This window comes from Rattus norvegicus, chromosome 11 (genome assembly GCF_036323735.1).
Source record: "Rattus norvegicus strain BN/NHsdMcwi chromosome 11, GRCr8, whole genome shotgun sequence".
In the NCBI taxonomy this organism is placed as follows: domain Eukaryota; kingdom Metazoa; phylum Chordata; class Mammalia; order Rodentia; family Muridae; genus Rattus; species Rattus norvegicus.
The window spans coordinates 42,198,231-42,212,871 of record NC_086029.1 but is presented as its reverse complement, the minus strand read 5'-3'; the positions used below and the strand labels follow the sequence as shown (position 1 = coordinate 42,212,871).

The window sequence follows — 14,641 nt, the reverse complement described above, 5'->3', positions numbered from 1 at the left end:
TTTGGTAGGTTGCATGCTATAGGAATTAACCTATTTTCTTTCAGAATATCTAATCTTTTGACTTGTAATTGATCATAGTGGTTTTTAGGGTTCTATATTTAGGATCTGTATTATCAGTGATAATGACTTTTCTTTTGTTCCTCATTTTATGTAAATCTTCTATCTTATTGTCCAGACAAGCCATTGTGCTGCTCTTTCTAGATGACTTTGTCTATTGATCCTCTAATTGTTACTTTTGCTTTCTCTCTTCTACCAACTTTGGGCATTGTTTAATTTTTCTGATTCTTTGAAATATGTGGTTGATTGGTTTGCACTTTTTTTTAATATTTAACTTTTTATTGGTACTTTCACATGACGCAACCCAATCCCTCTCATCTCCTGTTTCTTAGTAACCCCCACCCTCCACCCTTGCAACCTCCCCCTCGAGAGAAAAACAAATCTCACTGTGGAAGCTATAGTGTGTGACAGTGTGTCCTACAGTACACTCTTTTGCACACACTTCTTGCAGAAGTTCATTGCAACGAGTCATCAGTCTGGTTCTAGGCCTGTGACTTCTGTTGCAGTATCAATACTGGGTCCTCACTAGGACTCCTCTCAGATATCTTGCTACTTCCCTGTGTCATGGGGGGCCTGCAGGTTTGGATCTTCAGAAATGGTCCCTTTGTGTGCTCCAGCAGTTCATAGATGGTGTGCATTTTGGGTTGGATCAACTCAAAGCCCTGGATCTGGGTCTGGGAGTTAGTTGAGTTGGCCATCCCACCAGATTCCCTACACCCTCACCACCAGGGTGAGTTCTTCTGCACTGCTCACAACCTCAAGGCTTATTCACTCACCCCATGCCAGTAGGGCCAGCTCTGCTGCGCTGCCCAATCGAGGTGCAAGGCCCACTCTCCAGAGTGCTATAGTCAGTGAAGGTCAGGGCCAGCTCCCCACCTGCTGCAGATGGCAAAAAGCAAAGAGGGGTGAGAGCATCTTTCCCTTGACCATGCCACTGAACGGTGGGCAGATTAGGGGCAGGGCCAACTCTCTGGAAAGCCCCACAAACAGGGCCAGCTCTACTCTTCTTCCTGGGCCAATGGCAGGGCCTATTCTTCTGATTGATGTTCAGGGGCAGACCCAGCTCTCCTCCTCTCAGGTCTTTGGGGCCAGCTCTTCTATAATGCCCAGAAAAGGGGTGGGGCCAGCTCTGCACAGCTCTCAGACATCATCATGGCCCAAGACCAGGGACATCTGCCTGGCCTTTGGTGGTAATAGACCTCATTGCTATAGGGCCACAAACCCAGACATAGCCCTCAGCAGCAGTATGGGTCAGGACCTCATCATGGACTTAGGTGGCATTTCCTGGCTACTCACATCAGGCTGTTCCCTAATACCCTTGACTCTGCAATTCCAGGTCTCTTTATTGTGCACATATCTTTCTGCTTCCCTTTCTTGTCCATCTCTGAGACAGGGTCACCACTTACTTGCTCATCTTACTGGTGCCTGGGGCCTCTGGTTGTCTGGGGTTGTCTCAGGCATGGTTTGCCCATTTGGACCCTGTGACACTAGGCAGGGGTGATTTCAGAGGTTCTCTGCCCACCTGGGTCAGATGGCACTGGGCTAGAGGTGTAATGTAGAGTTTATTCCTAGAAATGTTTTCTCTTATTACTCCTTTGGTTGCATTTCATATATGTGTTTCATATATTACTGTTTCTGGTTCACTGTCTGAGTGGAGAAGGCTGAACTTAATTTCATCCTATTTGTAAATTTTTAATTTCTTCAATTATCAATGCCCAGTTTCATACTACCACAGATAAAAAGATTAACTCATATCACTTCAGTCACCCCATAGTCCCTGTGTCCTAGCAGATGACTTACCCTGGAGAACGCCCTGTGTGTGCTTGAGAGGAATTTCTGTTTGGCTGCTGCTAAATGAAGTTCAGATCATGTCTGTTCAACCATTTGGTCTAAAGGGTGGGTCCAGAGCCAGTGTGTCCTCACCGGTTTTCTATCTGAATGACCTGCTGGTTGTTGAGTTGAGATATTAAAGTCTTCTGTGGTTGTATTGCTGCCCATTTCTCCCTTTGGATTTGCTAACATTTGCTTTATATAATTAAGAGCTCTGATGTTGCGTACAGACATGTTAACAAGGGTTAATTTTCTTGATCAATTTCCTCTTTATTAACACAATGGACGCCCTTTCATATCACAGTTTTTAAAGAATGTTTGATGTGATAAATGTGGGTCTCTTTCCACTTCCTTTTGTTCTCCATTTGTGTAACTCCTTCTATCATCTCTTAACTTTCAGTCCAACTGTGTCCCGAAAAGTGAAGAGATTCTTGTGAAGACTGAGAACACTTGGGTCTTGTTTGGTATTCGTTCAGCTTCTCACTGCCTTTTGACTGGACTTCAACATTTATATAATTGGTAAGTAGACGTTTACGAGCTGTTCTCTGGAAGCTTTATACATTTTTGTTTTTATTTCTGGCTTTGTTTTTTGTCAGCTAATACTTTTCTGTGTTGATTCATTTTTTTTCCCCTTCTGGTTTCTATAAGCACTGTAGATACTCTTTAGTGTTAGGAGGGTTACATACAAAAAGCTATTTTAAGTGGCCTCCAAACTTTGATCTTACACACAAACGCTTGGGCGTTTTTTCCTCTCCTACTTTTATGTTTTTGATGTAAATATTTACAACTTTTCATAGTGTATAACCACTACAAATTATGTGGCAGAAGTTCTTTTTAATGGTTTTTTATCTTCTAACTTCTACCCCAGAGTTACAACTTCACCACACTTGTAATACTAGAGTGCTGAGTTAAACAGTGTGCTGTGTTTTACCAGGTAGTCTGTACTTTCATATGTTTTCATATTTGTAATTATTATCCTTTGATTTAGGCTGGAAGAACTCCCCTTAGCATTTTTATTTTTTGTGAGCATTTCTTGGCCACAGATGATTTGGACTTATCCAACTGGGGAGGGCTGCTAAGGTCACTGGAAAGCCGGTCCCTGGAGCCTCAGTGGATTCTGCCATGTGGCTGATTTCCACAGTTCCTGCCTTTCTTGTTCCCAGCTGTTTGTGGATGTCTCCTTGGTGATTTGCATGAGTTACAACTCCAGCAAGCCCCTTGAAAGGTTATAGAACCTGTGGATTTACTTTATCTGTTTTCTTGTGAAGAGTCCCCACACACTTGGAAGTTATTTCCCAGTCTTGAATTATACATGTCTAGGGGATGGTATGGTATGAGCAAAATAATGCTGTCATCTTTACTTTAAATAGTTATTTTTTGAATTTTATGATTATAATATAATTATATCATTCCCTCTTCCTCTCTCCAACCTCCCCCGAATACCTCCCTTGTTCTCTTTCTAATTCATGGCCCCATTTTCTTTAATAGTTGTGATACACCTCTCTCTCTCTCTCTCTCTCTCTCTCTCTCTCTCTCTATATATATATATATATATATATATATATATATATATGTCTGTCTAATGTTACTTCTTTGTACACATTTTCAGGGATGAGCATTTGGTATTGAATAACCGATTGTGTGCTCTTCCCAGAGGAAGTCTATTTCTATTTCTCCCATTCTCAGGACTCTTTAGTTCTCTGTAGTTCTTTGTGTAGTGTAGAGGTCTCATGAGCTCCCCCTTTCCACATTAGTACATCAATTTATGTAGTTCCTGTTTAGCTCATGTTTAGACAGTCATACTGGTGAGACTTAATGGGTATAGCTTCTGACATTGCTAGAAGAGACACTCTCACAGCACACTCCCTGGTCCTCTGGCTTTTACAGTCTTCCTTCCTCATGTTCCAAAACAGTTCTTGAGTCTTAGGTTTAGGAATTGTGTTCTAGATGTATAAACTGAGCTGGGCTCCGCAACCCTGCATTGTCATTGGTTGTGTTTTTTTCTGTAATGTTCTCTGTCTGTTGTAAAGACAGATGAGGGATTGGGACTACACTCATCTCTGGGCATAAGGACAGATAATTAGAATATAGTCAGAATCTTTGATGATTTTGTAACATTATGGGTGTCTCAAATCATTTCCCCTCATTACCCTCAGGGTTTTGTCTCCAACATGTTGCTAAAGCTTCTTAAATGGTCTCCCAAGTGATCCTAATACAATTTGTGGGTAGCGAATTTTGGCTGTCATTGTCATCGTTGTTGTTGTTGTTGTGTGTGTATGTATGTATGTATGTATGTATGTATGTATGTATGTATGTATGCATGAGTGGTGATGGGGAAAAGGCAGTGATATGATGCTCTGCCATTGGCTTTCCATATTACTTGTATTGAAATCTTTTAAACTATGTGTGTGTGTGTTGTATAATAAGGTTTGTTATATAATAATAAAGGTTTGTTGTCTAAACATTTTGGCTGTGGGTAGCAGACTGAAAAAGTAATTTTATGTCCTCTTTAGAGATGTTGTTAGTGTATGTTTTTATAACTCATTCAATATAGTTTGTGTTGCCCATGTACGGGGCCATCCACTGGAGAGTGGCCAACTGACCAGGGACCAAATCCCCCCTCCCACCTCAAAAAACCCTCCTTTTTTCCTAGTGCCGTAAACTCTCAATAGCTCCTCAACTAGAGATAGGAACTTTGAACACGAACATATTGAAGTGTTTATTGGCCTGATCTTGTGCAATACATCACCATCGCTAAGACTCCATGAGTGTTATGGCTTTGTCATGTGGAGATGACGGTCAAAGTAGTCCTTTCTGACATCATTGCCTTTCATTCATTCTTCTACATCCAAGAGTCCATTGAACCACAAGTGACTCCTGGAAGGCAAATTCTTTAGGGAATTTGCTCTTAACTACTTTTTTTTTTTTTTATTACAGCAGACCCAACTGTTTCCTTTACCAGTGTTCAGTAGTAAAATGTCAATTTTCAAGATAAAATCTATTCCTTCCAGGATGGAGCTTTGCTGGTCGGCCTCCACTTCTTTAGGTGGAATTATACATTCTCTCCTTTGGCCCTTTTAGAGTAGGACACATAACATGCATTTCATTGATCATTTATGAATGATTCATTGATCATTTCAATGGTAGTTATCATTTTCACCATACTTTACAATTTCCAGCATCTAATGATTACCTGGAACTGAAGAGATATTCAGTTTACGACTTTTAAAATACACCTTTGCTTATTGAAAGATAATTTTGTTTTCTAGGATGAACACTGTTCTATTGAATTCATTAGTGGCCTCGAGGCATAGCCCCATGGTAGCACTTTTCTAGAATGGTCAGGATCATAGCCTTGATTCCTAACACCACAAAAACAGCAAAAATATAAACAGCCCCTTCTACTTGTTGAGCATGTTTAGTGAATTAGGGAACTAGATAGAAGCATTACACCCGAAGCTGCTGGGACTTCTGAAATTAGTGCACATTTCTTTTTCCTTTGCAGAGAATCAATAAACAGGATTTCTCCCACTTTATCTTTACACATATTAAAGTTAACTTAAATAGAAGACAAGAAATAAAAATGAAATACAACTGTTAATTGTACAACACTTAGGAAGGGCATTGAATGAGAAAAACATCCCGAGCTTTATGCAAATGACTGTCCAGCAACCACCTCTCAAATATTGTCATTGGTTATGTGACTATATGCTTTTCTCTTCCTGAGACCTGATGTGACATGTTGGGAAGGGGGTGCAGGGGAAACATTTGAGCTATCCTTGGTTTGGGTTAGTGCTGACTGGTTCAGATTCCTTCAGAAGTTTTCTACAACTCAGTGGATGTCGTGATAAAGTCCAGAGAGATGTCTTTCAGGGTCTGAGTAGGCAGAAATTAAAAGTACAGACACGCTTAACTTGGAATAGATGGGTTAGGTTACTGTGGTTCTCAGCCACTTCTGTATCCAACAATGCTACTCTATAAAGGCACAGCTTCCAGAAATTCTCCTCTCCACGACTCTGCCAATTCATCTGGAATAAGCGTTGTGAGCGTTCATGGCTAAAGATTATATCCCAGGATGCATCTCTGTTGTCACATCCAGTTCGGGACGATAGAGGGAACAGCTTGAAGTGACAGTGCCAGAAGTTCGTTTATGGGAAATATAGAAGTTTCTCAGGCAGGTAAGTAGTAAAAACAGTATTTAATTAATTAGTTAATTAATTAATTAAATTGTGTTTTACCTTTGGCTGATTTTGCATTTATATTGTTTCCCCTTTCATGAGGAAGGCTCCCAACATGTCCAAAGATCAGACCATGGAACCTGGATCCTCTTTGAGAATCACATATTAGAAAAAAGGCTTTCATATATTTAATCGAGGTTTAGTAGGCCATTATTTTTCAAAATGGCTTGTTGAGAAACAATGGGTTTTCCCAAAAATTTCTCTATGCATATTTTCTGTATGAATTGCGAATAGAATCCAGGCTATTTTCTATTAAAAGGGGTTATGCTTGTTTAAAAGGATGGCATATATAAATTCTTCACTCCCCACTGTCACTCACACACAAAGCTGTACATTACGCCACCAAGGGCAGAAATCAGCATGCACCAGATTAGATGGGGAGTGGGGGTGGGAGAGGAATTTATTTAATCAGGCCTTTATGATTGAACCTTGACATTGATCCAAATCTTTTTTTCTGTTATACAATATATTTCATTTGATTTTATTCTTTCCCAAGCATACCTGCATTTTTGTTATTTGATGAGACAACATGATGATGGTTGCAATGTATTATAACTCATTCCAAGGATTTTAGGGAATGTTTTCTAGTATCTTTACCTTTATGAATGAAGCTAAGGGCAATTTTCTGATCCCCTTTGGTAGTACATCACATGAAGAGTTTGAATTTTAAGTTCTGAATCAGCATAGGCAGCACCCTGTTTATGAAGCGGGGTGGTGGGGCAACTCTGTGTTTTCAGAATTGTTTTTGCTGTAATTAAACAATTAGTGGTTAGAACACTGGCATAGCTTTGAGTTTCTCAGAGGCTCATTTTGTCCTTGGAATCAACATATGCCCCCTTGGCTGTTGATAGAATAAAATCACGTCTGGGATGTTAAGTAAAGTCTGAGGGCTGGTGTGTAACAGGTTTCTGGTTTGTATTGTCTGGCTTGATCATACTTTGTTTTCTATTTCATGCCATGTGCCCTCATCTGTGGTACTTTTGTAAGTCCCATATAAAGTTCCATGAAAGGAAGGCTCCCTGAAGGTTTTGGGAGAATGATATTACATCATATATGGTCCAAGACAGCTTTGATAACTCTAATCGTCCTCCAATTCCTATTTGTGTACTAAATCTCCACTCAAAGGAGACTGATCTAGGCTTCCCATTCTAGGGCAAATAACCATTCTAAAAATGAAACGGATAACATATATTTCATTCATTGATCATTTCCAAGGTAGCTACCATTTCTCACTCACTTTTACAATCTCTAGCATCTAACAATTACTTGAAATTCAAAAGATGTTCAGTTTATGGCTTTTTAAAAAATATGATAATGAGTTCATAGTATCATTTGATGCGTCATAAAAATTATATTTTTCAGATAAAATGCTCTCACTTGATCTAATAGAAAAGTAGTCTTCATTTTAGGATAAAGATTTCTATCATTTTTATTGTTTGCCATGTTGCTACTTTAAATATTGCCTGAAATAGTGTATTAGATCAACGAATCACACTGGTATGGCATTAGCATTGGGATTTATCAACAAACGATACTTTGATGTCGCAGATTTTTTAATTGCAGGGGTGGTATAGACATGTATAGACATGTACTACTAGATATGATTCTGATGGGGTTTTAACCAATTAACTTTTCCACACAGGTTAGTTTCCCACACAGATTAGCTTATAAATGGGGGAGGTCTCTGGTAAGTATCTTACACACTAAAAAAAAAGTCAATAAAGAAAGAATTCTTAAATCCAGCAAATGGTAAGAGAGACTCAGATTCTGAGACAAACTCATAGCTTACTATTTGACTTAAAGTCCAACACACATCTACTGATTCTAACTGTGCTTGTGTAAATTCAGAGCAGGTGATGACTGGATTAGATCTAACAACATCGGACTCTTTCTTGGCGTTACAAAGCCTGCTAACTGAAATTATATATAGGGTCTGCGAGACCAAGCGCTTTTGAAGTCCCTGTAATAACCCATTTTGGAAGGCACATAACTTGTTTGATGGAATCGTCTCCTTGCATTGTATCACAAAGAGCTTTCTCATAGACTCTTAGGCAAGAGCACAGCAAATTAACGAGCTTTGTGTAGTGCAAATTGGTCTCAAGAATGAAAATGAGGGCCCTGTGTTTTCTTAAGCCACACCTCTCAGTCAGGGTATATAAAGGCCGCCTGAGACTACAGAATCCATCACACTCACTCCTCTCCTACCTAAGCCTTCCACTCCTGACATCATGTACTACACCGACTTTGAGGGCTCTGTCTTCCCAGGATGCTACTGGGGCAGCTACGGCTACCCACTGGGTTACAGTGTTGGCTGTGGCTATGGTAGCACCTACTCTCCAGTTGGCTATGGCCTTGGCTACGGCTACAATGGCTGTGGGGCTTACAGAAGATACTGGCCATTTGCTCTCTACTGATTTGCTGTGATCCCCTAGGCACAGATCCATCTCTTCATGAAGGCTCCATGGTGCCTCCCGGTTCCAGCTTCACCTCCTTTTATCCTTTGCTCATCAACCTCTCCCAAGAAGCTGCTTTGTCTCCAACAAAGGAACTGAACATCTAGTTGATGCCTTACTCTGCCTTTCCTGGATGCTCTCTATTGGGACTTTTCCAGAAGCTTGGCAACCACTATAGCACGTGTTGCTTTTGAATATGTCAAGACTTTCATGATTCCCTGTCATGGTGAAGGTGTGGACGTGTCTGTCAAATTCTCAATAAATTTGTCTGAGCTTGCACAGCATTTCATTCCTTGAGTGGAGTTTCCTTTCTTGGTATGTGCATATTTTCTGATACATTCAGTGGGGAAGGGAAGCAGGTTTAATTTTAATGACTTAGACTTAGGAGTTGTGAAGAGGCAAATAATCCTTGATCTTGTGTGATAAGTTAGCAAGAGGGTGGTTACTGTTCCCGAAAAGAGTTGCTTCTCTTGGCTTTTCTTGTGTTGTGAATTATTTTGGCATGGAAGCTGGACAGGAGTGAGACAGCGAAGGAGAAGGAGGGATTTTATGAGTCTGACGTCTCTCATGTCAGGCATACATTGTTTGGCCTCCCCCTTTTATCTCACTGTCCCGGCCTTTCTCCAAGTAAACCAGTACAGGAGAAACTTCCACAGGTATTCTGTGTTAGTGTAGATGAAACTCACTGTGATCTGTCTCCCAGGGAATACCGATTGCAGAGTTTAGCACCATGTCCCCTCTTTAAGGACTCTGGAGCATTAAGTAATAGAGAAGGTACACACATCCTTTGAGAGTCTGAGATTCTGTTAAGCGAAGCAATAAATCCCCTGTATCAAATCATCTTAGATGTCTACTTTATAGCTTAGAGACACCCAGGTTAGAGACAATGATGGGAAGCTTCTTAATCTTTGAAGAATCAATATCTGGTAGTGAGCTGCACTATTAAAAGATATGAGCTATAACGAATGAGTATCTCTGAAGATATATCAGCCTTTCTCTGTGCTCCATTAGAGAAGAGAGCAATAGCTCTTTTAGAAGACATGTCGAAAACGTCTCAATCCTCCTGTTGAAAACATTTTGGGTATGACACAAATATTCCTAGCAATGGGCAATTTGGCTGAATTCTGCGTATTCACTGACTATCTGGAAACAATTTTACTGCATATCATTCAGCTAAATATGTAAAAATTGGAGAGATCATATAAGATAATTTTCTTCAACATATTTCATCCAAAAAATGTATTTCAGCAAACACTAAGTTCAGAAATACCTTGTAGCATATCAATTTTTGTTTTAAAAACAACGGACATCACAGCCAGTGCAACCTTCTTATAGCCACAATGTTAACTCATGCTAAGAACTATGATTTAGCTCAACCTACAAGTTACAATAGAATAGGTAAAGGGAGATTAAAAAAAAAAAGATCAACTAATTGGAATGAGGAAATACACTGATTCGGAATGATGACTGACTGCTATAAAATTTTGGGGCTCATCAGATATCAGATATCATCTAATCCAGTGCTACTAAAGCATATGTAAGCAGGAAAGGAGCCTGCATATCTGATGTGAAATGTAAATTCTCATGCCTCATCTCTAGCGATTCTGATTTGGTACACAATTGGATAAGGTCCAGGGATTCTGCAGCTTTTAGTAAACATCTCAGGGATTCTAGAGGTGATGTTGCACCTATACTTTAAGGAACACTGTTTTGGTGCCACTCTATGTGCATACACATACATCCCATGCATATATACACATGCACAGATATACACACATATGCACAGACTGTTGTCTGTCTGTCTATCTATCTATCTGTCTGTCTGTCTGTCTGTCTATCTATCTATCTATCTATCTATCTATCTATCTATCTATCTATCTATCTATCTATCTATCATCTATCTATCTATCTACCTACCTATTATCACCTATGTATGTATGATCTATGTATCTATCTATGTATTTATATATTTATTATTATTAATTTATTATTATTTATATATTTTTATGTCTATCATCTATTTGTTAATCATCTATTATCTACCTGTCTCTATATATCTATATCTATTTCTTTCTCTCTATCTCTCTATCTCTCTATATCTATCTATCTATCTATCTATCTATCTATCTATATATAGAGGGAGAGAGAGAGAGAGAGAGAGAGGGAGAGATTATTCTTGGATGAATCCTGGTATTTTTAGAATTCGGTGATGAGTTATTGCACTTTCCAGCTCTTGTCTAAACCTTAGGCAGTGTGATTTCCACTCTGTTTATGATTTTTCTTATTGAACATCTCATGATGTCTCATGGACACTTTCTCTCCATAAAAGGAGAGGTGTTTGAATGCTTCAAGGTTCTTCAGAAGTTATTTTTAACATGTTTACAATCTACATATCAAACCATCTCTGATTAGCTGTGTCCCAATTTTAAGTTTTCTATTCATTTTAGGTAGACCCTCTACATGGGCCATTAGACCTTGAAACTTCTTGGATATTGAGCAAGAATAACTCATCAGTGGCAACTGAATATGAGAATGTTAATATCTATTTACCCATCTTGGTTCACAGGGGTGTTCCAAGTTCTGAGATAATTTTAACAGAATATATGCCGCTACTATGCCTTAGTGAACATTTCCCAGTGGTCTATAAAGTTTGTTTTGAAGATGCTTATTATCAGTCCTTCTCACGAGGTTAGGGAAGTATTCTCTGAGTGTCATTTTGTATGTGATGAGTGCATCTGGTCATATTAACCTGTATAAGTGCTTCCCATAAAACAATACAGTCAGGAATCTGAAGAGAGCAGAGTCTATTAGATGTAAGGCATCTCATAATCACATTTCATTGTTCACACATTTAAGATAAATAATAAAATGATTTTCCCTCCCACTCATTTTACTCTACTGGTATTTTCACTGTTCATGGTGTATATAGTTTTGTTGTCAAATCTCTGAATTCCCAGAGAAGCAGAGGATTCAAGCTTGTAAGGCAAAGCCAGCTCCTAATTGGCTGTGGGAATAGTTTCTCAGTGCAGAGATCAAGAGAGATCCTCCACAGCACAGGGAAACGTCCAGTCAAAGAATTCATCCTTCTAAAGTGTGAACATGGCTTCTATTCCAGATTCATTTCCTCTTCTCATTGTCACTCTTCCCCAATGCAAATGAATACCTAAGGAAGATAACCAAACACTTTACAAAATCAAATTCTATTTACTTAATAAAAACGGCTGGGCTTAAGTCACCTTTTGTATCCTGTGACAAAATGATTGGAAAAGCAACTGTAGGGCAGAGAGCTTTCTTTTGACTCATGGTTTCAGGGGACATCACAAACGGGAAGATGTGGTACTAGGGCTCCATTTTGGTAGGTGGGGGGCATCTGTTCACATACAGGTAGACAAAGAAGCAGAAAAAGGTCCAGAAGTGGGTTAAACCCTCCACCAACCTGATCTTACTGGACCATTCCTGCTATGTAGGCTGCAGTTTCCAAGGTTCTGGAGCCTCTCAAAAACAATGCCATACAGTGGGAACTAAATGTTTGAACACAGGAAACTGCTCAGAACATTTCATATTCAATAGCTAACAATTTCAAATATAGAAGAATAAATGTATAACACAAATATTTTCCCAAATATTATTTTCTCATCTAAAGAAAGTTTCTCTTTACAATTTGATAATAACTTTAAACACAGAGAGTAAACCAGAAAGTGAAGATGCTTCATTCTTTTTTTTTCTTTTTTCATCTTTATTAAATTGAGTATTTCTTATTTACATTTCAAATGTTGTTCCCTTTCCTGGTTTCCAGGCAAACATCCCCGTAACCTCTCCCCTTCCCCTTCTATATGGGTGTTCCCTCCCCATCCTCCCCCCATTACCGCCCTCTCCCAAGAATCCCATTCGCTGGGGATCCAGCCTTGGCAGGACCAAGGGCTTTCCCTTCCACTGGTGCCCTTACTAGGCTATTCATTGCCACCTATGCAGTTGGAGCCCAGGGTCAGTCCATGTATAGTCTTTAGGTAGTGGCTTAGTCCCTGGAAGCTCTGGTTGCTTGGCATTGTTGTTCATATGGAGTCTCGAACCCCTTCAAGCTCTTTCAGTTCTTTCTCTGATTCCTTCAACGGTGGTCCCGTTCTCATTTCAGTGGTTTGCTGCTAGCATTTGCCTATGTATTTGCTGTATTCTGGCTGTGTCTCTCAGGAGAGATCTACATCCAGTTCCTGTCAGCCTGCACTTCTTTGCTTCATCCATCTTATCTAGTTTGGTGGCTGTGTATGTATGGGCCACATGTGGAACAGGCTATGAATGGGTGTTCCGTTAGTCTCTTTTCTAAACTTTGCCTCCCTATCCCCTCCTAAGCGTATTCTTGGTCCCCCCCCCCTTTTTTTCTTTTATTAACTTGAGTATTTCTTATATACATTTCGAGTGTTATTCCCTTTCCCAGTTTCCGGGCAAACATCCCCCTCCCCCCTCCCCTTTCTTATCGGTGTTCCCCTCCCCACCCTCCCCTCATTGTCCCCCTCCCCCCAACAGTCTAGTTCACTGGGGGTTCAGTCTTAGCAGGACCCAGGGCTTCCCCTTCCACTGGTGCTCTTACTAGGATATTCATTGCTACCTATGGGGTCAGAGTCCAGGGTCAGTCCATGTATAGTCTTTAGGTAGTGGCTTAGTCCCTGGAAGCTCTGGTTGCTTGGCATTGTTGTTCATATGGGGTCTCGAGCCCCTTCAAGCGCTTCCAGTCCTTTCTCTGATTCCTTCAACGGGGGTCCCGTTCTCAGTTCAGTGGTTTGCTGCTGGCATTCGCCTGTGTATTTGCTGTATTCTGGCTGTGTCTCTCAGGAGAGATCTACATCCAGTTCCTGTCTGCCTGCACTTCTTTGCTTCATCCATCTTGTCTAATTGGGTGGCTGTATATGTATGGGCCACATGTGGGGCAGACTCTGAATGGGTGTTCCTTCAGTCTCTGTTTTAATCTTTGCCTCTCTCTTCCCTGCCAAGGGTATTCTTGTTCCCCTTTTAAAGAAGGAGTGAACCATTCACATTTTGATCATCTGTCTTGAGTTTCATTTGTTCTAGGCATTTAGGGTAATTCAAGCATTTGGGCTAATAGCCACTTATCAGTGAGTGCATACCATGTATGTCTTTCTGTGTTTGGGTTAGCTCACTCAGGATGATATTTTCCAGTTCCAGCCATTTGCCTATGAATTTCATAAAGTCGTTGTTTTTGATAGCTGAGTAATATTCCATTGTGTAGATGTACCACATTTTCTGTATCCATTCCTCTGTTGAAGGGCATCTGGGTTCTTTCCAGCTTCTGGTTATTATAAATAAGGCTGCAATGAACATAGTGGAGCACGTGTCTTTTTTATATGTTGGGGCATCTTTTGGGTATATGCCCAAGAGAGGTATAGCTGGATCCTCAGGCAGTTCAATGTCCAATTTTCTGAGGATCCTCCAGACTGATTTACAGAATGGTTGTACCAGTTTGCAATCCCACCAACAATGGAGGAGTGTTCCTCTTTCTCCACATCCTCGCCAGCATCTGTTGTCCCCTGAGTTTTTGATCTTAGCCATTCTCACTGATGTGAGGTGAAATCTCAGGGTTGTTTTGATTTGCATTTCCCTTATGACTAAAGATGTTGAACATTTCTTTAGGTGTTTCTCCGCCATTCGGCATTCCTCAGCTGTGAATTCTTTGTTTAGCTCTGAACCCCATTTTTTAATAGGGTTATTTGTTTCCCTGTGGTCTAACTTCTTGAGTTCTTTGTATATTTTGGATATAAGGCCTCTATCTGTTGTAGGATTGGTAAGGATCTTTTCCCAATCTGTTGGTTGCCGTTTTGTCCTAACCACAGTGTCCTTTGCCTTACAGAAGCTTTGCAGTTTTATGAGATCCCATTTGTCAATTCTTGATCTTAGAGCGTAAGCCATTGGTGTTTTGTTCAGGAAATTTTTTCCAGTGCCCATGTGTTCCAGATGCTTCCCTAGTTTTTCTTCTATTAGTTTGAGTGTGTCTGCTTTGATGTGGAGGTCCTTGATCCACTTGGACTCAAGCTTTGTACAGGGTGATAAGCA

The 14,641-nt window shown here is 40.2% G+C and overlaps 2 protein-coding genes across 3 annotated transcripts in view; both read left to right on the top strand.

Annotated features, from left to right (window-relative positions):
* The window catches only part of LOC108352304 (uncharacterized), a 300,039-nt gene that overhangs the window by 213,922 nt on the left and 71,476 nt on the right, over positions 1 to 14,641 (top strand). For both annotated transcript variants that reach the window (XR_005491172.2, XM_063270848.1), the window contains one exon: positions 2,288 to 2,406. The gene's annotated coding sequence lies outside the window, so the exon portion shown is untranslated. The remainder of the gene's footprint in view (positions 1 to 2,287; positions 2,407 to 14,641) is intronic.
* On the top strand, positions 8,309 to 8,866 carry Krtap8-1 (keratin associated protein 8-1). Its single transcript, NM_001398999.1, has one exon. It carries the CDS (start codon positions 8,354 to 8,356, stop codon positions 8,537 to 8,539), a length of 186 nt encoding a protein of 61 aa, NP_001385928.1. The 5' UTR covers positions 8,309 to 8,353; the 3' UTR covers positions 8,540 to 8,866.

Coding starts and splice junctions, on each gene's coding strand:
- Krtap8-1 (NM_001398999.1), top strand. CDS start 8,354: ATGTACTACACCGACTTTGAGGGCTCTGTCTTCCCAGGATGCTACTGG.